At 57.2% G+C, this 25692-nt stretch overlaps 1 protein-coding gene across 9 annotated transcripts in view; it reads left to right on the top strand.

Annotated features, from left to right (window-relative positions):
* Positions 1-25591, top strand: part of ITGB4 (integrin subunit beta 4) — a 30185-nt gene extending 4594 nt beyond the window's left edge. For 2 of the 9 annotated variants that reach the window (XM_049114545.1, XM_049114544.1), the window contains 39 exons: positions 740-822; positions 1038-1139; positions 1225-1498; positions 2058-2154; positions 2337-2508; positions 3417-3680; positions 4031-4120; positions 4430-4552; positions 4939-5103; positions 5274-5350; positions 5940-6142; positions 7858-7961; positions 8082-8180; positions 8353-8482; positions 9104-9226; positions 9320-9426; positions 10307-10340; positions 10520-10711; positions 11011-11114; positions 11415-11473; positions 11603-11626; positions 12042-12190; positions 12281-12460; positions 13545-13693; positions 16429-16633; positions 17387-17544; positions 17924-18104; positions 18245-18382; positions 20235-20417; positions 20494-20625; positions 21727-21924; positions 22488-22724; positions 22861-23019; positions 23365-23514; positions 24096-24284; positions 24373-24528; positions 24609-24770; positions 24860-24970; positions 25117-25591. In XM_049114545.1, coding sequence (XP_048970502.1) covers positions 740-822; positions 1038-1139; positions 1225-1498; positions 2058-2154; positions 2337-2508; positions 3417-3680; positions 4031-4120; positions 4430-4552; positions 4939-5103; positions 5274-5350; positions 5940-6142; positions 7858-7961; positions 8082-8180; positions 8353-8482; positions 9104-9226; positions 9320-9426; positions 10307-10340; positions 10520-10711; positions 11011-11114; positions 11415-11473; positions 11603-11626; positions 12042-12190; positions 12281-12460; positions 13545-13693; positions 16429-16633; positions 17387-17544; positions 17924-18104; positions 18245-18382; positions 20235-20417; positions 20494-20625; positions 21727-21924; positions 22488-22724; positions 22861-23019; positions 23365-23514; positions 24096-24284; positions 24373-24528; positions 24609-24770; positions 24860-24970; positions 25117-25256 — 5603 coding nt within the window. In that variant the 3' untranslated portion in view covers positions 25257-25591. The remainder of the gene's footprint in view (positions 1-739; positions 823-1037; positions 1140-1224; positions 1499-2057; positions 2155-2336; positions 2509-3416; positions 3681-4030; positions 4121-4429; positions 4553-4938; positions 5104-5273; positions 5351-5939; positions 6143-7857; positions 7962-8081; positions 8181-8352; positions 8483-9103; positions 9227-9319; positions 9427-10306; positions 10341-10519; positions 10712-11010; positions 11115-11414; positions 11474-11602; positions 11627-12041; positions 12191-12280; positions 12461-13544; positions 13694-16428; positions 16634-17386; positions 17545-17923; positions 18105-18244; positions 18383-20234; positions 20418-20493; positions 20626-21726; positions 21925-22487; positions 22725-22860; positions 23020-23364; positions 23515-24095; positions 24285-24372; positions 24529-24608; positions 24771-24859; positions 24971-25116) is intronic. The other 7 variants (XM_049114546.1, XM_049114548.1, XM_049114547.1 and 4 more) reach the window with 7 other exon arrangements.
* Positions 25592-25692: the final 101 nt, after the last annotated feature.

Genomic DNA, 25692 nt, shown 5'->3' with positions numbered 1-25692 from the left:
CTAAAAAATATATTAAAAAAAATAAAATAAAGATTTTACTTAGGAATTTGGAGGTGACACATCCGTCACCTGCTCTCTCTGAGTGCCTGCAGTGTGGAGCCAGCTCCTACTGATGAAATTTTGCCTGTCAGAGAAGGCTGTGTTGATAGCCTGAACAAGACTGTGGAGGGAATATGGGCAATCCCGCGAGGCCCCAGCAAAGCCAGTTTTAAACACTGACAGTGCATCATCGCCCAGAGCCCAGGAGACACCCCCACCACCGTGTGCACTGAGTGCACACAGTAGGTCCTCACTGTGACTTTAACTGAACAGAACCAAAGGGAATCCCAATAACCCCTAAGGAAACTCTAGCACTTTCCATCATTCATTTACTAACAATTTGCTGTGTGCCGGGCTTGGGCTAGGCACCAGGAACCAGCATTAAACAAGACAAACATAGTCTCTTGTCCCCCGGAGGAACAGGGAGGGACAGCCAGGGTGTCCCTACCCACGAATGAGCCAGTACCTCTGTCTCAGCCCGCACCATCCTTCCCTCTGGACTTGAGTGGGGAGCTCAGGTGTGAGACCTGGCTCTCCCCGAGCTGGGCTCCCTGGGCAGACCACCCGCCCACTGGCCTCCACGTCCTCCTCTGTAAAGTGGGAGAGAACCCTCACTTCTCTCCAAGGAGGATGCATATAGGAAAGGGCTTGGTCACTGGTGAGGTTCATCTCAGTGGGTCTGCGCATCTCTGCCCTCCAGCGAACCGCTGCAAGAGGGCCCAGGTGAAGAGCTGCACGGAGTGCATCCGCGTGGACCGAGACTGCGCCTACTGTGTGGATGAGGTGAGCTGCCGTCGCCTGCCCTGGCCAGTTCCCCAAGCTGGGTGCTCCGCCCCGCTGTGCCCCACCCCGGGGCTCTGGCCGAGTCCATGCTTGCCACACCCTCAGCCCAGCCTCAGACCAGGCGGGTGTGGAACAGGCAAGGGTCAGGATAGATCCAGGGCTGGGACAGCCAGGGGATGGGCACTGCCCCCCGTGACCCCATCTGTTTGGGCCAGATGTTCAAGGAGCGGCGCTGCAACACCCAGGAAGAGCTGCTGGCTGCGGGCTGCCGGTGGGAGAGCGTGGTGGTCATGAAGAGCAGCTTCACGATCACAGAGGTGCCCGGAGTGGGGGCCAAGGGAAGTGGGCCCACCCATACTTGAGGCTGGCTGTTTACAGGGGTCCGCTGTGCCCTCTGGTCAGGCTGAGAGGCTCCCCCATCAGGTCCCTGGAGTGACCCTCCAGCCAGCTGTCCCCCTCCCCTGGACACAGGAGATCGAGATCAACAAGACCCTGCGGCGCAGCCAGGTGTCGCCCCAGGGGCTGCGGGCCCGGCTGCGGCCAGGCGAGGAGCAGCACTTTGAGCTGTTGGTGTTCGAGCCCAGGGAGAGCCCTATGGACCTGTACATCCTCATGGACTTCTCCAACTCCATGTCCGACGATCTGGACAACCTCAAGCAGATGGGGGAAAGGCTGGGTATGTCTGGGCCAGCGTAGAGGATGGTGAGGTAGGGAATGGAGAGGGTGGCCTCCCCTAGCCTGCTGGGCCCCTGCTCGGGAGGCCAGGGCTCAAGATAGCTGCACCCACGCCACAGGGAAGGATAGGACATCTGAGCCCCCCCAAGAACTCCTTCCCCATCCATTCTGAAGTGGGAATCCCGGCCAGATCCCAGTCACCCGCCGCTCAGGACTTTAGAAAAGGCCCAGGCTGGGTGAGCAGCCAAGCCTTCTGGCCCTGACAAGGAGCACAACCATGGCCACAAGGCTGAAGTTCTTCCCCGGCCCTGCAGCCCGCTGGTCCAGCCCCCTGGTGCCCCCTCCGGCTTGCCCCATGCCTGACTCTGCCCCGCCCCGAGGCCTGTCCCCCCTCATCTGCACCCAGAGCAAGGGCCATCATGAGCATGAACCAATGTTCACACACGAGGGATTGACAGAAGCTTACCCTTCCTCCACCTTCCCGAGCCAGCCCCTGGCCTCTGTGCTGCTGTGGGGGCATTGGGGCTCAGCTGCCCCCTCTTTTCCCTGTTGACACCCAGCCCAGGTCCTGAGCCAGCTCACCAACGACTACACCATTGGATTTGGAAAGTTTGTGGACAAAGTCAGCGTCCCTCAGACAGACATGAGGCCTGAGAAGTGAGTGATGTAGTGGGCAGGGGTCCCAGCCACACCCGGCCACGGGACTTGCCTCCTCTTCACCAGGGGCACCCACAAGGGCTCTGGTGGCAGCAGGCCCATGGGACACTTTCAGAGAGGGTGGACACAGGGGCCTGGGGTCTGCTGCCCTGCTGACTCTGTCTCCCTTCTCCTCTGCCCAGGCTGAAGGAGCCCTGGCCCAACAGCGACCCCCCCTTCTCCTTCAAAAATGTTATCAGCCTGACAGAAAACTTGGAGGAGTTTCGGAATAAACTGCTGGGAGAGCGGATTTCAGGCAACCTGGACGCTCCCGAAGGAGGTTTTGATGCCATCCTGCAGGTGGCCGTGTGCACGGTGAGTGCCGGGGAGAGCCCTGCCCGCCTAGACCAGGGTTGTGCTTCTCTGCAAAGACATGAGCTGCCCATTAACCTGCTCTGGTGCCAGGCCGTGACCCAAAGACTGGCTGGCGAAGCAGACATGAGTTCTGAGGTTCTGGAATCTTCTGTGCCCTGAAGCCAGCCTACCATCAATCTCTGTGCTAATGCCAGTCTTCCAGGAGACCCCCCAGTCTCCAGCTGCACTGGGCAGCTGAAGAGGACAGTTTTTATGTGCACAGCAATTTTTTCATTTTGAAAATAATATACCCGTCTTATAAACAATTTGGAAGACAAAGGACAGAAATTGCCTGTAATTTCAGCACAACCAGCCAGCCTACCACTTGACATCCCACCAGCATATTTTGTTCCCTGTTCCTTATTTTATATAGCTGCAATCAGTGTACTTATAATTCTGAAACTTGCTTTTTTTCCCCCACGTGACAGTACCATGAGCATTTTCGCTTGTAATACATAGCTTTCCAAATCACCCCATATATTTCCGAACTGCCACACACAGCTGTATCTATTTTAACCAGGCTTCTCATTTAATATTGCCTGTGTGCATTTTCCCACGCAGTTCAAATATTCCCACAGAGTGGTTTTGAAGCCTTGGGGGTACTAGTCAGGTGAAGCTGGCTCGGGTCTTGGGTGGTAACCACCGTGTGCAGACCCCGCCTGCATCCTGCCCGCATCCTCATCGCTGTGCCCAGAGCCATGGCTCACGTGCTGTCACGAGCATCCTCCGTGATAGTGGAGTGCTGTGAATCCTGTGGCTTAGCGACCCCATGTTGGGGACCTGCTTTCTCAGTCATAGGCAACACTGCAATGCCTGTCCTCAGTAGGCAGCCTGCTCGATGGGCCTCCTCCCCTCCTTGTCCTTCCCAGAGGGACATTGGCTGGCGCCCCGACAGCACCCACCTGCTGGTATTCTCCACCGAGTCAGCTTTCCACTATGAGGCCGATGGTGCCAACGTGCTGGCTGGCATCATGAGCCGCAATGATGAGGCATGCCACCTGGACACCTCGGGCACCTATACCCAGTACAAGACACAGGACTATCCATCAGTACCCACCCTGGTGCGCCTGCTTGGCAAACACAACATTATCCCCATCTTCGCCGTCACCAACTACTCCTACAGCTATTATGAGGTGGGGGGCTGAGGCCTCACTGGGCAAGGGGGTGGGCGTGGGATGGAAGTCCAGGGGGCTTCTCTCCCTTCCTCCCTCCCTCCCTGCCTTCTCATCCCCCCCTCTTCCTCTTTTCCTTCTCCAAACTTTTGGCTCCCCCAAGGGTGGACTCTGATGGGAAGGGGAGTTCATGTGCCCATCCCCCAACCCAACTCCCAACCAGGTAGGGGTGAGGAGGGCAGGCTCTAGAATACACCAGGCCTTAGCTTCCCCATTAGCAAAGTGAGGATAATCCCAAGCCATTGCCCAAATTCAGTGAAGTGGTGACAACTGTTGAAGGCTTAGCCCTGGGCTGGCACTCTCTCCTACAGAAGCTGCACACCTACTTCCCCGTCTCCTCGCTTGGGGTGCTGCAAGAGGACTCCTCCAACATTGTGGAGCTGCTGGAGGAAGCCATCAACGTGAGGGGCACCGTGGGCTCCAGTCTGAGCCCTCCTGGGGCAGGGCTGGAAAGGGGCAGAGTGGGCAAAAGGTGTCCTAAGTAAAGGTTGAGAAACAGGGCAGGGCAGTGAGGAAGGGCCTGCGCTGTTCCCTCGGGACCCTGAGGCACCCGCCTTAGCCTGGCCGCAAGTTCCTACAGGCTCTGCCCCCCTGACCCCCCACTACGCCTCAGTCCTCCATGCAAAGTGGGTGGAGCCCAGCCAGGCCAGGCCCTAGTGGGTGAGCCCTGGCTCCCCCACCCAGACCATCAATTGCTTGCCTTCCTTCAGCGCATTCGTTCTAACCTGGACATCCGGGCCCTGGAAAGTCCCCGAGGCCTGCGGACAGAGGTCACCTCCAGGATGTTCCAAAAGACAAATACCGGCTCCTTTCACATCCAGCGTGGGGAAGTGGTATGCCTCTGGGAGGCTTTGGGAAGCGGAGGTTGGGGACAAGGCCCTGCAGGGGGACCTGTGTGAGCAGAGCTCAAGAGCGTGGCCTTTATGGGCTCCTGACTGACACTTGATCTCAGGGTCATGAGCTTGATACCCACGTTGGGCATAGATATTACTTAATTTAAAATAAAAATTTCAAGTAATAATAATAGAAAAGAGTGTGGCCTCCAAAGTCAGACAGGCCTGGGTTTGAAGCCCCCTGGATGAGCCACTTGGATGACTTTGGCACTTTCCATAGCTTGTCCTCGTCTGCAGAGTGGGGATAAATCAGCACAGGGCTCAGAGGGATGCTCAGATGAGTGAAAGGGCCATAGATGCCCCTTGTCAATGTGGGGTCCTTGCAGGGCACATACCAGGTGCAGCTGAGGGCCTTGGAATTTGTGGATGGGACTCACGTGTGCCAGTTGGGAGAGGAGGACCAGAAGGGCAACATCCACCTGAAGCCCTCCTTCTCAGATGGCCTCAGGATGGATGTGGGCATCATCTGTGACGTGTGCCCCTGTGAGCTGGTACGATGCAGCCCCTCCAGGTGGGAGGGAAGGGCTGGCCAATTGCCATGGGGCCCTGAGGAATGAAGCAGCGCCTCAGTGGCTATATCTGCCTTGCGGGGTGCCCCAAGGGGCAGAGGCAGCAGAAGTGTCCAGTGGCCCCGTTACACCCCACCGTGATCTCATTCCAGCAAAAAGAGGTGCTTTCAGCTCGCTGCAGCTACCACGGAGACTTCATGTGTGGACACTGTGTGTGCAATGAGGGCTGGTGAGTGTGCGGGAGCCCCGGGGGCTGCCAGGACGCCCTGGCCACTGTAAGGCTCTGCTGTGGAACACACCATGTATGCCAGGCTGGGGACAGGACGGCAGGTTGTAGAAAGGCTCGGAGAGGGGCATGCCCAGTTGTTAGGTGGATCCAGTCCAAAGCACTTCGAAATACATAGAGGTAAAGAATATCTCTAGGGAAGGCGCAAGAATCAGGACAGTGGTGGCCAGCACGGTGTAGGAACTGGCTGTTGGACAGACATGAGAGGGACACTTACTTTTCACTCCATCCATTTGTACCTTAGAATTCTGAACCATGCACACATGTGACCTAGTCAGAAATGGGCTCATAAATAAGGATCGTGAGGGCTTTTAAAGCTTCAAGACACTGAACAAGTCCATGGTGACTTGAGGAAGGGACACTGGGAGGGTCTTGGGACTGACGTTTGAGTCTCAGGTCAGGCGCTGTTGTCTGTATGCCTTGAACCCACTGAGGTGCTCTTAGGTCCTCAGCTTCCTCATCTGTAAAATGGGATGATAAACACCCCAGCCTTTGTCTCAGGCTGTGGGGAAGTGACTGGCTCCTCCCTTAGGAGTGGCAAGACCTGCAGCTGCTCCACTGGTTCACTGAGTGACATAAAGCCCTGCCTGAGGGAGGGCGAAGACAAGCCGTGCTCTGGGCGTGGCGAGTGCCAATGCAGCCACTGTGTGTGCTATGGAGAAGGCCGCTATGAGGGTCCATTCTGCGAGTATGACAACTTCCAGTGTCCCCGTGCCTCGGGGGTCCTCTGTAATGGTGAGCTCAGCAGCCCTGGCAACCAGGGGTGATTCAGGACAGCAAGGGTGACCTGAGTACCCAGGCCCTTACCCACCCCAATGGCTCTTGCATCCTGACCCAGGTGGGAGGGCCAGGCCAGGAGTCAGAATCCCCAAGTTTGGACCTAACCCCCCTTGGGACTTCCCAAGTGCCTCCCCGCAAGTCCACTGCAACCTGGACCTCTCACCTCTACATACTTGGTGCTCAAGGCCCCACCAGTGCGTTATTCTGCTCATGCCTCATGCCACTCCCCCTGGTGTCCTGTAGTCTGTGCCCACCCTCATCCCCACTCTCCCATCTCATTAGGATGGGTCCCATCCAGCTGAATCCTCAGTGGTTGGTGGTATATGTCATTACCTTCTTTCCTTTCTCGGAAGATAGCAAATTTGCAGTAAGCAGGGCCTGGAGTTACCTGTCCATCCTAGCCCCACAGGGCTTAATGCAGCATGCCAGGGCTTCCAAGCAGGGCAGGGCTCCCAGATCCCACACAGGGGCCATAGGAAGGATTGACCTGTTGAATGGAGGAGAATGAACGAAAATCCAGTCATCAAATACTTATTAAGCCCCACCTATCTACTTGTCACTAGAGGTCAAGCCCTTGCTTTCCTCTCTTTTTGCTTTTGTCTGCCATTCCTTCTTGTCAGCTCTCCATCCCTAAGTGTGCTCAGAGAAATGAAAGGAGAACCCAGTACATCTGGAAGAAGAGAGACATTTGACACAGGCTGAGCTGTGAGACAGGAGGGGAGGTGGAGGCTGTTGGAGAAGGAGGCAGGACCAGAATGCGGGTGTTTGGGTTCTAGTCCAGGGTGGATCCAGTTCTAGTCTAGTCCAAACTTCTTAAAGGGCCAGAAAGTAAGTACTTTTGGCTTTATGAGCCATATGGCCTCTGTCACAACTACTCAGCTCTGCCACTGTAGCAGAAAGTAGCTGTAGACAACACAGAAACAAGTGAATATGGCTGTATTCCAATTAAACTTTAGCAAAAATAGGTAGTGAGTTGGATTTGGCCTGTAGGCTGTCTACTTAATCAACCCTTATTCTGTTCTAAGGATATTAGACTTCATGCTTTGGCAAATCATTGGAGGTTTTGATTTCACTTTTGAGCTATTGGTATGTTGACCTCGTATACAGCCATTTTAGTAAAATCACTTATGAAATCTAGTAATTTACCTGCAGATTCTTTTTTTTTTCTGCAGATTCTTTTTGATATTTTGTGACATGTTCCTAATATTTTTTAAGATTTTATTTTTAAGTAATCTCTACTTAAAACCCCCTCTGTGGAGTTCAAACTTACAACCCTGAGATCAAGAATCATGTGCTCCACTGACTGAGTCAGCCAGGTGCCCCATGTTCCTAATATTTAAAATAATGGCAGTTTTATTTCTTACTTTCTGATATTTATTTTTTTTTCTTTTTCTTACCTTATTGCTTTGGCCAGAATTCATTAGAGACACATGATTGGATTTGTGTTTTGGGATAATGACTCTGGCTGTAGAGTAGAAAGTAGAAGGGAGAATGGAATCAAAAAGATGGAGGGAAGGAGATTCCAAGAAACTGAGGAAGAGATGGATTTGCCCCTGGCTGGAGAAATCCCAGATCAAGCTCAGCCACCACAGGCCCTGCCTGGCAGATGGGGAGCCTGGACCACAGGAGTGATTGTGGCTCTCCTCTCCTATCCCTCCCCTCCTCTGCAGACCGGGGACGGTGTTCCATGGGCCAATGTGTGTGTGAGGCTGGCTGGACAGGCTTGAGCTGTGACTGTCCTCTCAGCAATGCCACCTGCATCGACAGCAGTGGGGTAGGCCTGGGCACAAGGAGGGCAGCGTAGGGCGGCAGAAGGGACCCTAGCCAGAACCACCCACCCTCTAGGGCAGGGATGGGGGTCCCAGCGCCTCACTGGTGTCCCCTCTTGCTCTAGGGCATCTGTAATGGGCGTGGCTACTGTGAGTGCGGCCGCTGTCACTGCAACCAGCACTCACTCTACACGGACACCACCTGTGAGATCAACTACTCAGCGGTGAGGCCAAGATCACTGGGGTATTGGCATGGGAACCCTGGACACAGGGCAGGACAGACAGGAGGCGCTGAGCCTGGTGACATAGGAGCCGGCCAGGGGTGTGAGTGAGGTTAGGGGAGCAGGCCAGGCAGCCACCCAACACAGTCCCGGTCTCCCCTCATCCCCTACCCAGATCCGCCTGGGCCTCTGTGAGGACCTGCGCTCCTGTGTGCAGTGCCAAGCCTGGGGCACCGGTGAGAAGAAGGGCCGCAAGTGCGAGGAGTGCAGCTTCAAGGTCAAGATGGTGGACGAGCTTAAGAAAGGTGTGATGCAGCGCTGAGGACCGGGTGCTAAGAACCTAGGCAAAGGGCATCCGATGGGTAGGGTGTGTCACTCATCTGGGTGGGGCTGGAGAGCTGGGCGGAAGGCTCACAATCCACGCTGAGATCATGCAGGTGAGAGAGAGGGATTCCAGACTGGGGATAGGTCACAGAATGCACATAGGGCACACCGACTGGGCATGGACACGCGGGCTTGTCAGGACACACGGACCCCAGCAGGATGCACAGCTGAGTAGGGGCCAAAGAGTCTGGGGAGGGGGAACCTGGCCTGGGCAGGGAGCAGATAGCCGGGCAGGGATATGAACACAGTAGAGGCACATAGTCTGGCCATGGGGGCACACAGCCTCCTCTCCTGCAGGTCAGATCAGTGTTTTAGAAGCCAAGTTCCTGAGTGACACCCAGGATGGGGAAGTGGGCGTGGGGCACAGATTTGCAGCCTTTGATGCTCCCAGGCAGGGACAGGGCAGTGCCCCTCCTCACCCTGGCCCTGTGCCAGGGGACTTGCATTCTCCCCCAGGGAGATGTGCAATGGGAACAGTGGGCCCCAGAGTAGAGGACACCTCCTGAGGCCTGGGGTGCCCTGCTGACCATCTGTGGGTGCAGGAGAGGAGGTGTTGGAGCACTGCTCCTTCCGGGATGAGGAGGATGACTGCACATACAGCTATACCGTGGAGGGCGACGGCACCCCGGGGCCCAACAGCACTGTCCTGGTGCACAAGAAGAAAGGTGAGCCTGCAGACAGGGCCAGCGGGCGGTCCGGCAGGGCCTAGGGGGAATGGGCATCGCCTTCTTCCTTTCCTTCCTCCCCTTCGTCCCTAGAGTGCCCACCCAGGTCCTTCTGGTGGCTCATCCCTCTGCTCATCTTCCTCCTGCTGCTCCTGGCACTGCTGTTGCTGCTCTGCTGGAAGTACTGTGCCTGCTGCAAGGTGGGAGCTCCCTCCCCATCCCCTGCCAGGGTCCCCACTTACCCCAGGGTCCCCATCCCTCACTAGGGACCACTACCTCCACCAGGTCTTCACCCTCCACCAGGGTCCCCAGTTACCCCAGGGTCTCCACCCCCTCTCCCCACCAAGGTCTCCATAGGTGGCAGAGGCCGGGTGAACCCACGTCTTCCGCCCAGCCCTAGTGCCCTCCCCACCCCAGCCCTCTGCTTCTGTCAACCATCAGTGGCCCATACCTGAGACCACTTACCCTCAGGTCAGGCACATGCAAAGAGCCATGGGAGCCAATAGGGAAGAAAGGGCCTTGCGCCAGGAGCCAGGAGCGGATAGTCTCCCTGGGGAGAAAAGATAAGAGGCAGGAAAGCACGGAGGGTGGCCTGGCACGGAATACTGAATCGTAGGAGCAGGGAAATACCGTGTAATAGCCCCAATATTATGGGATGTTAGTATGTGTTATAAAGAAAAAAAGACAACTATGATCAAATACATTTGAAGAAGAGGCTTCTTCTCTGCGGGACTTCTCCAAGCCTTTGATCTAGTTGTACGCATAGTGAAACCCTAAGAGGGGCATGGGGAATGAATTCAGTGCTTCTCAAATGGGTTCGATCATAGATCCTTTACTTTACAGATCATCTGGCAGGACCAGGGTCCCACCAACTGGGAATCCTCTGGCCCCATCACCCTCTGTCCTCACCCTAGGTGCTCCACACCTAGATCCCTTTGACTTCCTTGATGTCCCGGTGTCTAGGGAAGGCACTGGTGCCCCTCTGGACAATTGGCATGGAGAGGGGGTGACTGGAGGGGCTTACCTGCGCTCGGGCAGTTGTCCCAACCCTCATCCCCCCTCCCCCACCTTGTCTTCTAGGCTTGCCTGGCACTTCTTCCTTGCTGCAACCGAGGTACTGGTCCAGCATCTGCAGGGGCGGCAAGGACTCTGGCCGCTCATTCTCCCAGATAGGGTGGAGGGGAAGTAGTGGCTGAACCTGGAACAGAGCCACGAGGCCTGGACTCCCACCTTGAGGGGGTCTGGCCGGGAGGGTGTAAGGTGAGGCCCTATGCTGAGGACCCTGTCATGCAGGTCACATGGTGGGCTTCAAGGAGGACCACTACATGCTGCGGGAGAACCTGATGGCCTCCGACCACCTGGACACGCCCATGCTACGCAGCGGGAACCTCAAGGGACGTGACATGGTCAGATGGAAAATCACCAACAACGTGCAGCGGCCTGGCTTTGCCACCCACACCTCCAGCATCAACCCCACAGAGCTGGGTGAGGGCCGGAGCTTGGCACAGTGGCTCTTGGCAGTGCCCCTGGGGCCTGGGGCACATTTATCACTGTTCCAGGGTTCAGATCACAGCGTTCCTGCTTTCTCTGGGTGTCGGGTGCAGGCACAGGCTTGGCCACCTTCTACCCTTCCTGATGGTGCTACAGGCCTCAGGGTTTCAGCCACCCAGCTCCATGCCCCCCAACCCCCTGCTGCCCCGCATCCTAGCACGGCTCCTGGAGGGGGCTCCCAGGGTGCCTGCTTGTACAGGGAGCTGATGACACCCATCCCTGCCTGTCCCTAGTGCCCTATGGGCTGTCCCTGCGCCTCGCCCGCCTATGCACCGAGAACCTGCTAAAGCCTGGCACGCGAGAATGTGACCAACTGCGCCAGGAGGTGGAGGAAAACGTAAGGGCCAAAGAAGCTGACCCTGGGGCAGCTGGCATCTCTGGGCCTGGGCGTGATCCCAGTAGAGGGAGAACAGGTGGAAAGCAGCCATAGAACCTGGATTTCTCCAAGTAGGAAAGAGGGGCTTCCTTGGATATGTGCCTGGCCTGGGGTCATCCTTGTGAATGTTTCCAGAAGGGGACAGGGCAATGTGCACGCCCGTGTGCATGTCCCCAGCCAGTCATGTCCTCTGGGCCTGGATGGCTCTGGGTAGAGAGGCTTCCCCAGGGCGCCAGCCTCATGCCTTTCCTTGCCTGGCAGCTGAATGAGGTGTACAGACAGATCACAGACACACACAAGATCCAGCAGACCAAATTCCGGTGGGTGTTGGTGCCCAGGGTTGGTGGGGGGAGCTGCCCATACTGCCAACTCTAGGGGTACCCCCCAAGCAGGGTGTGCCTCTACCTCTGACACTGTGTGGCTCACGGTCCCCTCTTTGTCCTCCGCAGGCAGCAGCCCAACTCTGGGAAAAAGTGAGTTGAAGGCACACGGGTGGGGCAGCCCCCAGTTGGGTATCTTGCCCAAGATTACCGAGTTACTGAGAAATGGAGGCAGGATTTGGACTCAGGCTGTCTGACTCTAGCGCCCATGCCCTTAGCATCTTTTCTGTCCTGCATCTACTTCTGGGATCCCACCTGTAGGAGTGTGGCTGGGGCCGGGGGGCTCTCGGGAGGGGCCTTATTTCATAGATGAGGACCCTGAGGCTCACGATGAGGTGATGGGGCCAGCATGGGCCCCCAGGACTGCCCTGTTCTGAAGACCCTGCACCTTTTGCTGCACGGCGTCTTGTCCCCTGATGGGGAGAGGACAGGCAGGGCTGGGGGTGGGCAAGGGCCAGCATAGTGGCCAGCCTGACACTTCCCACCTAACCCCCCCGCCCCACTCCAGGCAGGACCACACCATTGTGGACACGGTGCTGACGGCGCCGCGCTCGGCCAAGCAGGCCCTGCTCAAGCTGACAGAGAAGCACGTGGAGCAGGGGGCTTTCCACGAGCTCAAGGTGGCCCCCGGCTACTACACCCTCACTGCAGACCAGGGTAGGTGGGCAGGCTCCCTGCACCGCTGCCTTGTGCCTCCCACCCCTGTGCGGCCCCCTGACCCGTCTGTGACCCCCGACACCCCCCCAGATGCCCGGGGCATGGTGGAGTTCCAGGAGGGCGTGGAGCTGGTAGACGTGCGGGTACCCCTCTTTATCCGGCCCGAGGATGACGATGAGAAGCAGCTGCTGGTGGAGGCCATCGACGTACCCATGGGCACGGCCACCCTCGGGCGCCGCTTGGTAAACATCACCATCATCAAGGAGCAAGGTGGGTCAGGGTGGGGGGCGCAGGGGGTGCAGACGGGGGGCTCTGGGAACACTTGTTCCTCCTGATATCGGAGTGGAGATGGGGCCTGGCTGTGTGGCCTAGGCAAGTCACTTAACCTCTGTGGGCCTTGGTTTCTCCATCTGTAAAATGGGTGTCTGGCTCTCGAGAGGGGTACATGGCAGTGCATCGCTGCCTGGTCATGAGCACTCAGTGTGGGAGCTTCTGTTTTAATCCTCACAGGGGGCTGGGTCTTCCCGAGGTTGCCCCTGTCCCTCCCCTTGTTCTTCCCTCCCTCTTGGCCTTTGAACTTGGGAGGTTGGATGGGTCTCCACAGGATGCTGGGACATCAGAGCAGGGAGGGCAGTGGGAGCTCCTTTCACCCAAGCCTACCCGGAGGGGAAGCAAGGCACTGCCCCACTGACACCCTCACTGCCATCCCTCCTGCTCCTCGAGAACCCCAGGTTGTTGACAACCGTCCTTCCTGCACCCAGAGCACCTGCTCTGGTCCCTGAGCCTCCTCCCAACCTGCTCTAGCACTGAGGACTTTGTCCTGCTCTGCCCCAGCCCTCAGTCTCGGGGCCTCATGTCTGGCTGTGCCCTTGTGGGACCTCCTTCCTCTGCCCTGACACTTCCAGGATGTCACCTGGACACTGTTCCAGCCCCCTCAGTCTTTCCTGGGAGAATTTTCCTTTCCTTTCCTCTCCTCCCCCCAGAGAGCAGTGGGGTGAGGAAAGGACAAGTAGGGGATCCCTGGGTGGCTCAGAGGTTTGGCGCCTGCCTTTGGCTCAGGGCGTGATCCTGGAGTCCCAGATCGAGTCCCGCGTCAGGCTCCCGGCATGGAGCCTGCTTCTCCCTCCTCCTGTGTCTCTGCCTCTCTCTCTCTCTCTCTCTCTATCATAAATAAATAAATAAATAAATAAATAAATAAATAAATAAATCTTAAAAAAAAAAAAAAGAAAGAAAGAAAGAAAAAAGAAAGGACAAGTAGAGTCCCAGAGTCTTGGCTGGGCTGGGCCAGAAGGAGGGTGGCTGTTGAGAAGGCACCGAGGCCCGGATGCCCTGACTGGTGCCTTGGTCCTTGCAGCCAGCGGGATAGTGTCCTTCGAGAAGCCCGAGTTCTTGGTCAGCGGCGGGGAGCAAGTGGCCCGCATTCCTGTCGTCCGGCGCATCCTGGACAGTGGCAAGTCCCAGGTCTCCTACCGCACACAGGATAACACTGCACAAGGCAACCGGGTAAGGCTCTGCTGCAGGGTCAGAGGCATCTCCCAGGGGCCTGGTGACAGCAGGACATGCCAGTGGCCATGTCCAGTCCCTGGATGCTGGTGATGCCCCTGCTTAGCTTCCAAAGGACACATCTACCTGCTTCTGCTAGTGGTGCCCGAAGTGAGGCCCCATCGCTGCCAGGATCAAGGCCAGATCATTCGTGTCTCCCTTCCAATAGCCCAGTATCTATCAGGGCAGGAGTCCTGGGGCTTTGAACGTCTCCTTTTTTCTTTTTTCAATATTTTATTTATTTGTTTGTTTGTTTATTTGTTTATGAGAGATAGAGCAGGGGATGAGCAGAGGGAGAGGGACAAGCAGATTCTGTTGAGCATGGAGCCGGGTGGGGCTGGATCCCAGGACCCTGAGATCATGACCTGAGCTGAAATCAAGAGTCAGATGCTTAACTTACTGAGCCATCCAGGCACCACCTGGGGCTTTGGACAGACCCCCGCCAAGGGCTGTCTCGGTTTGCCTGGCAGGCACTCCCAGGGCCAACCTGCAGGAGCAGCCCTTGAAGGCAGGGAGTCCCGTGCACATGGGCCCCCATCCCTTCCATCACTGGGCCCCAGTCTTAGCAAAGAGCCAAATCCAGCTGTTGGTTGTGCTTGACTTGGCTTTCAGGTTTGGTTGTTTTTCAGCATTTATTATCAACATTTACGAACTAAAAATATTCATATCAGCAATTCACTCAGAGTAATAGAATCTAGTCTCACTGGGCCCACAGGCCTGTTTGGCAAATGCAGGCGAGCCTGAGCTCAGTGGGCTCCCGCAGCCTGGCCACACTTCCTTTTATTGGAAGGAACAGTTCTCATTACTGCTTCAGTGCTCCCAATAAAAGTTCCAAAGAAGAATTTGCAGGTCCATAAATTTCCCTAAATCGACCATATTAAAGAGAATCTCCATAAAAGAGATTCTGGACTCTGGCAGTCCTTCTGTGCTTTTATTTTTATTTTATTTTATTTTATTTTATTTTATTTTATTTTATTTTATTTTATTTTATTTTTTTAAGATTTTATTTATTTATTCATGAGAGACACAGAAAGAGAGAGAGGCAGAGACACAGGCAGAGGGAAAAGCAGGCTCCATGCAGGGAGCCCAATGTGGGACTCGATCCCGGGACTCCAGGATCACACCCTGGGCCAAAGGCAGGCGCTAAACTGCTGAGCCACCCAGGCGTCCCCTTCTGTGCTTTTATAAAGATATTTTGGTATTCACATGTTTTTAAAAACATTATTTCTCAACTTTTTATTTTGAAAAACTTCAAACCTACAGAAAAATGAAAAGACTCCTAACATTAGCACCCATTTACACTTTTCATGGAGTCACCAGTTAATATTTATTTTCTCTCTCCTGTTCAGATACAGGAATAGATGCACGTACATAGATACAGATGTATGTGTGGTTGTGTATCTCTTATCTGTAACTGTAGAGAGACAGGGAGAGAGTTGTGTTCCATTGCGTTTGCCGAACTATTCCAAGTAAGTCGTAGACATCACATTGACTCTAAAGTTTCTGCCAGAACCTGCTGAGAACGAGGCTCTTCTACACAACTGTATCATTACGAACTTTAAGAAACCTCACAGTGTAGTATTACCTAATAATTGGTCCACATTCAGACTTCCCCTTGTTCACATCTATAGGTTTTTGTTTTGTTTTTTTTGGCCTCAGTCCAGAAACCAGTCAAGGATCTGGCCTTGCATTTTGTTGTGGGTCTGAAGCCTCCTTTGATCTAGTACAGTTCCCCCAGCGTTGAGTTTTGTGCCTTTGACGTTTGGAAATGTTCCCCCCAGGTCAGTGGTCTAGCAGGTAACTCCTGCTTTTCTTAGGCTTGCACTGTTTCTGGGTTTGTTATACTTGAATTTGCCCCCTGCTGGGCCTGGACTTAAAATGTTGGCTTGCAGCGCCCCCTAGTGGTCTCTTGTGAGCAGAAGCGGGCTGCCCCCGCCCCTCTCAGTTGCAGGGTGGACCCCAACACGTATGTACGCATCCTGACCTCTCAGGAGAGCTCTGGGGCATTGAAAGAAGAAAGCTGGAGGGGCGTCTGGGTGGCTCAGGTTAAGCATCTGCCTTTGGCTCAGGTCATGATCCCGGAGTCCTGGGATCAAGCCCACGGCTGGCTCCCTGCTCAGCTGGGAGCCTGCTCCTCCCTCTCTCTTCTCCCTACCCTACCCTGCTTGGATTCTCTCTCTCTCAAGTAAATAAATAAAATCTTAAAAAAAAAAAAAAAAAGCAAGCAAGCAAGCAAGCATGCTGGCACTGATAGGAGGCCCCCTACCCAGGAAGCAGGGCCTGGGGCCTGGTGGGATCCCAGACTTCAGAGCCACGATGCAGGAGGGAGGAACTTCCTGGGTGGAGCCTACCTGTGTAGGGCTCTCTCTGTCTGCTGTACATCCCCATCTCTGAGCCTTGGTTCAAATCTCAGCTCTATCACAACTACCCGGTGAACTTGGGTAAGTTTCTCTACCTCCGTGTGCCTCGGTTCCTCATCTGTAAAATGGAGACAGTAATAGCTGCACCTCACATAGCTGTGAGGGTCAAATGAGCTAATATTTGTAAAGTGCTTGGTGCACAGGTGGTGCTATAGAAACACGAGCCATTTCGTGTCCACGTGGGATGGTCTCTGCTGTAATGTGAGGTTGGAGTGGGGCGCTTGGCGTGATTCAGTCCCTTGGTCTGGCCTGACCCTGACCCCATCCCACTCCCAGGACTACATCCCCGCAGAGGGTGACCTACTCTTCCAACCTGGGGAGACCTGGAAGGAGCTGCAGGTGAAGCTCCTGGAGCTGCAGGAGATGGATGCCCTCCTGCGGGGCGGCCAGACCCGCCGCTTCCACATTCAACTCAGCAACCCCAAGTTTGGGGCCCGCCTGGGCCAGCCCCACTTAGCCACCGTCGTCATTGGGGAACGAGGTACGCGGAGCCTGGGGTGTGCTTGAGCAGGTACAGAGCAGGGGGTTGGGGGCCTCTCCACTGAGGCTGCCAGTCTTGGCAAGAAAAAATACAGGTTGCCCAGTGAAATCTGGACTTCAGATAGTCAAGGAACAGTTGTATATAAGTCTGTCCCATGCAACAGTTGGGATATACTTATCCTATTGTTATTTATCTTAAATTCTGGCTGAACTACAGGTCCTGCATTTTATCTGGCAACTGTGCTCTCAACCTGAGAGGGTGGAGTCACGTCATGGCTACCCAGCCTGCTGGCAGCACCATGAACCCCACTGCTAGGCCTTAGCCCTTTGACTTGAGCCTCAGTTCCAGCTAAAATGCAGGTGTTTCCTAAAGAGTGCAACCAATTTTTATGGGTCCTTAGCTTCCAGTATGGCGGTGTCTGTGAGCAGCCCCCGCCAGAGGTTTGCTGAGAAGATAGGAGAGGAGAGAGGATTCTCAGGGTAGAGGGGAGGAGGGGGTGCATACGAACAAATGTTCGAACACCTGGAACATTCCCTTGGCTGCCAAGGGAGAAAGAAGGCTAGACCAATTCCCTCCTCCTTCTCATTCCTCCAGAATGGGTGGGCAGCTGTCAGTGGAGAGCTGGTGGGGAAGTGTTTGGCCCCGAGGGTTTAACTGAATCTCCGGAGCCCCCTGGTGGTGAGGGTGGATTCTTGCCTCAAAGGGGTGCGGGTGGCTGAGCTGGCTGCTCCACTTGGCCTTGGTCCACTACAGATGAACTGGACAGGAACTTCACAAGCCAGATGCTGTCATCCTTCCCATCCCAGCATGGTGACCTGGGTGCCCCTCAGAACCCTAATGCCAAGGCTGCCGGGTCCCGGAAAATCCACTTCAACTGGCTGCCCCCTCCTGGCAAGCCAGCAGGGTACAGGGTAAGGTGGGAGGCAACGAGGGAGGTAGATGGGGAGGCCTGGTACCCACTGGGGACATGGGCCACCTGAGGCCAGAGGGCCCCTGAGAGGGCAGAGAGGGTATGCTCCACCCTAGGGGGCCAAGCATAGGTGGACAGGGGCTCCCCTATCTGCCTGGGGAAGAGGGAGGACCCATCCCTGAAGTTTTCAGACATTTGCCCTCTTTCCTGGTTTTGTGGCCCCCTCCACTCATCCAGGAGACACCCCAGTTCTGCCCCAGGCCTACTGTGTGAACCTGGCAGGTCCCCAACCCCTCAGTGTTCCATCTGTGCAGAGGGGACAATAAGAGAAGCTCTGGCACTTGCCGCTCCCCACTGACCAATTCCTCCCCCGGGGGCAGGTGAAGTACTGGATCCAGGGTGACTCTGAGTCCGAAGCCCACCTGCTTGACAGCAAAGTGCCCTCAGTGGAGCTCACCAACCTGTACCCATATTGCGACTATGAGATGAAGGTGTGCGCCTATGGGGCCCAGGGCGAGGGCCCGTACAGCTCCTTGGTGTCCTGCCGCACGCAGCAGGAAGGTGAGGCTTCACCACCTCTGTCTGTCCCCGAGCTACCCTGATGCCAGCCTGCCCAATCTGCCCCCCTCACCTGCAGAACCCCGCCCTCCCCCTGCAGCTGCTGACAGCTTTCTTCTTGTATGGCCCCCTTCCTCCGCCAGTGCCCAGCGAGCCAGGGCGGCTGGCCTTCAATGTCGTCTCCTCTACGGTGACCCAGCTGAGCTGGGGTGAGCCGGCTGAGACCAACGGCGAGATCACGGCCTACGAGGTCTGCTACGGCTTGGTCAACGAGGACAACCGTAAGGACCTGGACTCCCCACCCCCCAACCCCTGGGGACAGCAGGAAGGGGAGGGGGCAAAGAGCAGGAGGGAGGTCATGCCACCCAGGTCGGCGGATGAACCACAGATGTCCGGTTCCCTGAGGCATCGTGAGATTTGTGGTCAGGTTTGGGTTAACCTCATCCCAAGACCAAGCCCAGAAACTCACAGGGCAGGGGGGAATGGGAGGTGTGAGTTGGATGTGCCGTGAGCTCACAAGTTCAGGAGTACCTTCCCATACAGCCAACCAGGGTGGCTCATTTCTGCACGGTTCTCTTAAGGCCAAAGTAGATTTACCAGATTTAGCAAATTGGGGATATCCTGAATTTCAGATAAATAATTTTTTTTAATACGGCTCGTGTAACATTTTATCTGGTAGCCACGAGGCCAGAGTGCCTGGAAGCACTGTTTCTTCCCAGTCTTAGAAGAGAGGGAACGGTGGGCAGCTTTGCCAATTGCCAAGATGAGAAAGTGAGGGAAATGAGTTCCATATCTCACCTGGTGCAGAGGCCTCCTCCTCGTGCCCTCACTTCTTCTTGGTCAGTCCCAGGGATGGGGAGCTCACCACCTCATACAACCTCTGGACCTTAACATGGGTCAGGCTTAGCACTCCTGGGGGTGGCCCAACAGGGCAAAGGACAGCAAGATTATTCTAGACTTTGGGCTCATTGCTCTTTACCAGACAAGCAGACTACATACAACCTCGGCAGCCGCATCACCCCTTGGCACATTCTGGGTTTATAACACCTGGTTCACCCATGACCACTATTAGGAAGTGTCCTCTGACCCTGCCTTTAATCCCAGGAGTGATATGTATCCTATCAAAAATTCATCCTCGATCATCTTAGGCATGGCTTCAGGCTGCTGAGGTCTCAGCTATGTGCTGGATGACCTTTCTGGATGAGGGCATCAGCACTTTGGTGGGTGCCCCCTCCCCCTCTCTCACTAGGTAACGAGATGTGAGGGGTGAGCCGAGAATCAGTGCCCATCTTAGCAGCTAGAAACCTCCCCCAGGTTGATGGGCTTCCATAAGTCCATTCTTTTTAAGCATGGGTGTTATTAGGTATCATCTTCCAGAACCCTCCCTGGGACCTCTTTGGAGACTGGGACCTTCTGCCTCCAGTCTTTTGTGCCTTCTCTAGTTTCCAGAAGGCTTCCAACATGGCAGCCTTCCCATTGTATCTGGGCCTAGACACCATAACTTGCTCTTAACAGGAGCCACTTTCTCCTTTCTCCCAGGGCTGTGTGTCTGCCCTTCTAGACATGAGCACAGGAGAGTTGCTTGGCTTCTGCCCTCTGCTGACCTGACACTGCTGGGCCTTCCTGCACATCCTTCACTCCTCCCCAACTCCCTTAGCTCTCATGAAACACAGCTTTCCTGAGCCCACCCTCTGCTCCAGGCCTCGCTCCTATGACCCCATGGCAGATGTGCTGGGCGCTGGGATGGCTCTGCTTTCAGCACTCGGGGTTTGGTTGTGGACAATGAGGCACAGGCAGCCTCACCAGTAGAGTGCACACCTTGGGTGCAGGCACCCTGGATGCAAGACCATGTACCAATCAATAGAGGTGACAGTGGGGCCACCTCGAGCCCTGTCCTGGCTCTGCCAGTTAAGGATGAGCCCTTCGGAGAGTTGGTGACACTTCTTTGAATGCTTTGCCTAGGTTCTCAGGGGCTTGGCACGCCCCGGGAATTCCATAGCTGCTTGCCCCCTGCCTTGTTCTTGTGCTCTGTCTGGGAAGTAAAGGGCTGAGCACCAGGCTGCCACATCAGAGGCAGGGCTGGGCCAGGCAGGAACCTCGAATGACCCATCTGAGGTGCTCTCCCTGCCTCAGGACCCATCGGGCCCATGAAGAAGGTGTTGGTGGACAGTCCCAAGAAAAGGATGCTGCTCATTGAGAACCTGCGGGAGTCCCAGCCATACCGCTACACGGTGAAGGCGCGCAATGGGGCAGGCTGGGGGCCCGAGCGGGAGGCCATCATCAACCTGGCCACCCAGCCCAAGCGGCCCATGTCCAGTGAGTGGGGCGGGGGGGATAGGGGAGGACAGGAGGCCGAGTCTGGGGCCCTGGCTCACTCCTTCCCACTCTACAGTCCCCATCATCCCGGACATCCCCATTGTGGACGCCCAGTGTGGGGAAGACTATGAGAGCTTCCTCATGTACAGTGATGACGTTCTACGCTCCCCTACTGGCAGCCAGAGGCCTAGTGTCTCCGATGACACTGGTGAGTGGGTCTGGGATCCCTGAGAGGAAGCCCCAGGTAGGAGGCGGGGCTGTCACTGGGGTCCAGAGAAAGCAAAGCAGCCAGAGCCTACCATCTGGCAGCACCTTATTGGCACTGGGTACCGAGGGGACAAAGCCAATGTGGCCCACATGCAGTCGTGTGCACGTCTGTGTAGAAGCGCAGGCAAACACTTGCTTGGAAGTAGGTGCACACAGGGTTGTGTATGCTCACGCACACGGGACCATATGGAAACACAGCCTTGCACCTGGAAGGCTGTGTCACGGAGCCAGGACAGTCAGGCCACCTCCCAGGAACAAGGCTATGTGGGAGGAGGCAAGCATGGCCCAGGAGCCCAGAGCCACCACCTGGCCTGTCCCGGGTCCTGCTCCTCCTCCCTCCTGATTCCCCACAGTGTGGGATAAAGGGCCCTCGGCTGGACTCCCTGGTATCAGTTTTAGCTCTGGCTCCACTGTGGGCCACCACACGAACTGCTCACCCTCTCTGTGCCTCAGTTTTCTGATCTATATGTAAAACCAGATACCGATCATAGAATGCCAGGAGTCAGCAACCTCCAGGATTTCTTTCTTCCATCCATGCCTTGAGAGGGCTTGGGCTTAAGGAACCCAAGGGTCCTGGGGGGTTTGTCGGTCTGAGAGAAAGAACAGGAGGTAAGGATCAGGTGCCCAAACTCAGCTGCTAACACTACCTGTGCTAACACTCTCTGTGGCTTCTGGAACTGTCCCGGGGAGACAGGCAGGGCAGAGAGCACTCTCTCCAGTACACAGGTAGGAAACGGAGGCTCCAGGCAGGAGACCTCACAGCTGGTGACAGAGCCAGGGCCACCCCTGGGGGCCCGATCCTCAGCAGCTGCAGCCCGGGCTGCCCTGGCTCACACGGAGGGGCCCCTCTTCCACCTCGCGGGCCGCGGGCCGCGGGTCCCGCCTGTCGCCTGCTCCGCGACCACGTGGCCCGCCCCGCTCCCCACCCCGGCCCGCGCACTAGGATCCCGGAGAGCCCGAGGAGCGGCTCGCTCGCTGGCCCCCGCCCCGCCGCCGCCCGCGCCCGCCGGCGGTGCCAACGCGGCCCTTCGTTGTTCCCAAGGCGGCGGCTGGAAGTTCGAGCCCCTGCTGGGGGAGGAGCTGGACCTGCGGCGCATCACGTGGCGGCTGCCCCCGGAGCTCATCCCGCGCCTGTCGGCCAGCAGCGGGCGCTCCTCCGACGGCGAGGCGCCCCGCGGCCCCCCGGACCACAGCGCGGACGCGGGCGCGGGCGGGGAGGGTGGCGGCGCCACCCCCGGAGGTGACGGGCCTGCCCGCGCGCCCCGACCCCGCACCCCTGGGCTGCTCGCTTGCTGCCTGGGCCCGCCCGGCCCCCGGTGGCCAGGCTGCCCATCAAGGCCCCGGCTGAGCCTGGGGAGGTGCCACCGCGCAGGCAGACCCCCAGGGCAGGCGGTCGGGCTGTCCTCAAAACGCACAACATCGGAAACCTGTGGAGCCCAGGGGCAGGCCCTCGTACCCAAGGAGACCCCTCAGAGGCCTGAAGGGACACAAGGGCAGGCATTTGGGCTCCACCCCACCCAAGGCAGGGCTAACCGCGAGGGCAGTAGGCATCAGAGGTGCTCAGACTGCCCTGGTATCCTGAGGACCAGGGGACACAGGTGGCAGGAGCCTGTGTGGCCCCTCGGGCTCGGCCAGGAACATTGAGCCTCTGTCCCTAGTGGGCCAAGGGAGGCTGGTTTTCTTTGTGCCAAGGCCATGCCCCAGAAAATAGGTAATCCTAGAAATTCCCAGGGCCACAGCCTGCCCCATGGGGCTCTGGGTCCGGTACAGGTCTGTGCCAGTGACGCTGCTCTCCTCCTGCAGAGCATCTGGTGAACGGACGGATGGACTTTGCCTTCCCGGGCAGCGCCAACTCCCTGCACAGGATGACTGTGGCCAACACTGCCTATGGGACCCACCTGAGCCCACACGTGTCCCACCGGGTGCTGAGTACATCCTCCACCCTCACGCGGGACTACCACTCGCTGACCCGCACAGAACACTCCCACTCTGCCACGCTGCCCAGAGACTACTCCACCCTCACCTCCCTCTCCTCCCACAGTGAGTATCTGCAACCAGCCCTGCCTCCCCCGACGCTTCCTCTCCAGCCCCGGGAGCTCAGGGTACTGGCCCCGCTGCCCATCCTCCAGCACACACACACTTCCTGCCCTCTCACTCCTGTTTTGTCCTGCCATAGGCCTCCCTCCCATCTGGGAAGAAGGGAGGAGCAGGCTTCCGCTGTCCTGGGCCCTGGGGCCCCTGAGTCGGGCCCAGATGAAGGGGTTCCCTCCCTCTGGGAACTCACAAGACACTATAATCCTGGCTGGGCAGCCAGCAGCGCCCTTTCGGGGCCCAGGTAGTACAGGGGTGGCCATGCTGTTGTGTCTCCACAGCTGTCCTGCTCCATCTGTCACCCATCTGCTCATTGCGGTCACTGCCCGAACCCAGCATCTTACCCCTCATTCCATCCCCATCACTGCTGATGCCTAATATGGCCACTGTCCCTTGGGGAGGGGGGTGCTGGGCTGGGGGAGGAGAGGCAGCAGGCTGTGGGGGGGGCCTGGACAGGGTGTTGCAGGGGGAGCAAGCTGCCAGGCCAGCAGTCGGCAAAGACGAGACAGCCGCAGGAGGTCAGGGGATAGAGGCAGCACTCCTGCCCAGAGACCCTGGACACAAACTGACCACAGCCTCCTGTCTTCAGACTCCCGCTTGGCCCCGAGTTTGCCCAACACACCCACCCGCCTGGTGTTCTCAGCACTGGGACCCACATCTCTGAAAGTGAGCTGGCAGGAGCCACAGTGTGAGCAGGTGCTGCAGGGCTACAGCGTGGAGTACCAGCTGCTGAACGGCGGTGAGGCTCAGCTGCTGCTGGCGGCTGTGGGGCGACGCCTTGCAAGGCTCGACCCTGTGTTGGGACTCATGGGAGCATCCAGCCGGACAGGAATCCACCCAAGCCCCTTGAACAGGACGATCCCCACCAGACCTTCTGAGGGTCTCACTCCCATGCTCCTCACTACCTCCGCTCTTCTGAGTCCTCATCCAGCCCCCTGGGCCTCTCTCCTGGTCACTCTCTCTGCTACATTTTGCCTAACAAGGCTTCCCTGGCTTAGGGACCCAGGGCTTCTGCTGGCCTGGGAGATACCTTTGTGGGAGCTGGGAAGTGGTGTTTCCCTGGGAAGACAAACCCACAGCAGCTTGACTTGGGCCCATAAACAGCCAGAACGTAGGTGGGATTTTAGGCTCCACTTATCCTCGTAGTGTACATCCTAAACAACCAACCATAGCATACAAGGCTGATCCCACCTGTTCCCAAACCACAGCTAATCCTGGTGAGTGACAACCAGGTCTTGGTGGCAACCTAGGGAAGGGGTGGTATCAGGACAGGGGTGGGAATCACACTGTTCCATTGTCTCCCCCCACCTCCATCTCCAGGGGAGCTGTATCGGCTCAACATCCCTAACCCCAGCCAGACTTCAGTGGTGGTGGAAGACCTTCTGCCCAACCATTCCTACCTGTTCCGCGTGCGGGCCCAGAGCCAGGAAGGCTGGGGCCCAGAACGCGAGGGCGTCATCACCATTGAGTCCCAGGTGCACCCCCAGAGTCCACTCTGCCCCCTGCCAGGTGAGCTGCATCCCCACCCCATGGCTGCCCCCCCCCATGATGTCTCCTACTCACCTACACACTGACACTCTTGTTCTGCTGCCTGTAGGCTCCCCCTTCACTTTGAGCACACCCAGTGCCCCAGGCCCACTGGTGTTTACTGCCCTGAGCCCAGACTCCCTGCAGTTGAGCTGGGAGCGGCCACGCAGGCCTGAAGGGAACATCCTTGGCTACGTGGTGACCTGTGAGATGGCTCATGGAGGAGGTACCCTGCCCCCAGGTCAGGGGTGGCCAGGGGAGAGGTGGAAGGGAGCCACAGACACTAAAGGCATCTTCCCTATCCAGAACCAGCCACATTCCTGGTGGATGGGGACAGCCCCGAGAGCCGGCTGACCGTGCCAGGCCTCAGTGAGAACGTGCCCTACAAGTTCAAGGTACAGGCCAGGACCACCGAGGGTTGTGGGCCAGAGCGTGAGGGCATCATCACCATTGAGTCCCAGGATGGAGGTACGGTGCCTCGCCCCTTCCTTACTCCTACCCCTTCTCTGGCCACTTCACTCGGCACCAACCCTGACTGGCCTCTCTACCCACACCAGGCCCTTTCCCACAACTGGGCAGCCACCTCGGACTCGTCCAGCACCCACTGCCAGGCGAGTACAGCAGCATCACCACCACCCACACCAGTACAACCGAACCCTTCCTACTGGGTGAGCTGCTGGGCAAAGGATCTGGCTCTCCTGCGGGGCGGGGCGGGGCGGGGGGGGGGGGGGGGGAGGGAGGTGACGACGAAGAGCTCACAGGGCTCGGGAAGCAGGGGCCTAAGCAGAGTCCTTCAGTGTTTCTTCTGCTGTAGATGGACTGACCCTGGGGTCCCAGCGCCTGGAAGCAAGTGGCTCCCTCACCCGCCACGTGACTCAGGAGTTTGTGAGCCGGACACTAACCACCAGTGGCACCCTCAGTACCCAGGTGGACCAGCAGTTCTTCCAGACCTGATCCCCCACCACCACCCTTACCCAACAGTGTGCTGGAACCTGGGTCCCCACCCTGCCTCCTCTCCCTGGCTCTGCCTCAGCTACTCCATCCTTGGATCCCCCTCCCCCCGCAGCCCAGCGCACCCACAATCGGATCACAGGACCAGCACCTCGGGCTACAGAGCAGAGGGAAGGTGTCCTTTGGGGGGGTATGAAGGAAGCAGAGGTCCCAGAAGGCCCTTCTGGCTGCAACTCCCCTACCCCAGGCCCCAGCCCATTTGTGAGTAACCAAGGAGTGGGCACCAGTATGACAAGGGCCCAGCTTTGTTTGGCACTTAATAAAAGATTTTGCTACGGCTTGGCTCTGCCCTGTCTGTTCCTCCAGGGAGTGCCTGTGCAGAGCAGGGCAGCGGTCCTGACACACTTCTGTGATACCCAAGCACACACCCACCTCTAGA

The sequence above is a fragment of the Canis lupus genome, chromosome 9, assembly GCF_003254725.2.
Source record: "Canis lupus dingo isolate Sandy chromosome 9, ASM325472v2, whole genome shotgun sequence".
Taxonomy (NCBI): domain Eukaryota; kingdom Metazoa; phylum Chordata; class Mammalia; order Carnivora; family Canidae; genus Canis; species Canis lupus.
Note: the sequence above shows the minus strand (reverse complement) of the source record. Positions and strands in the feature narration are given on the sequence as shown.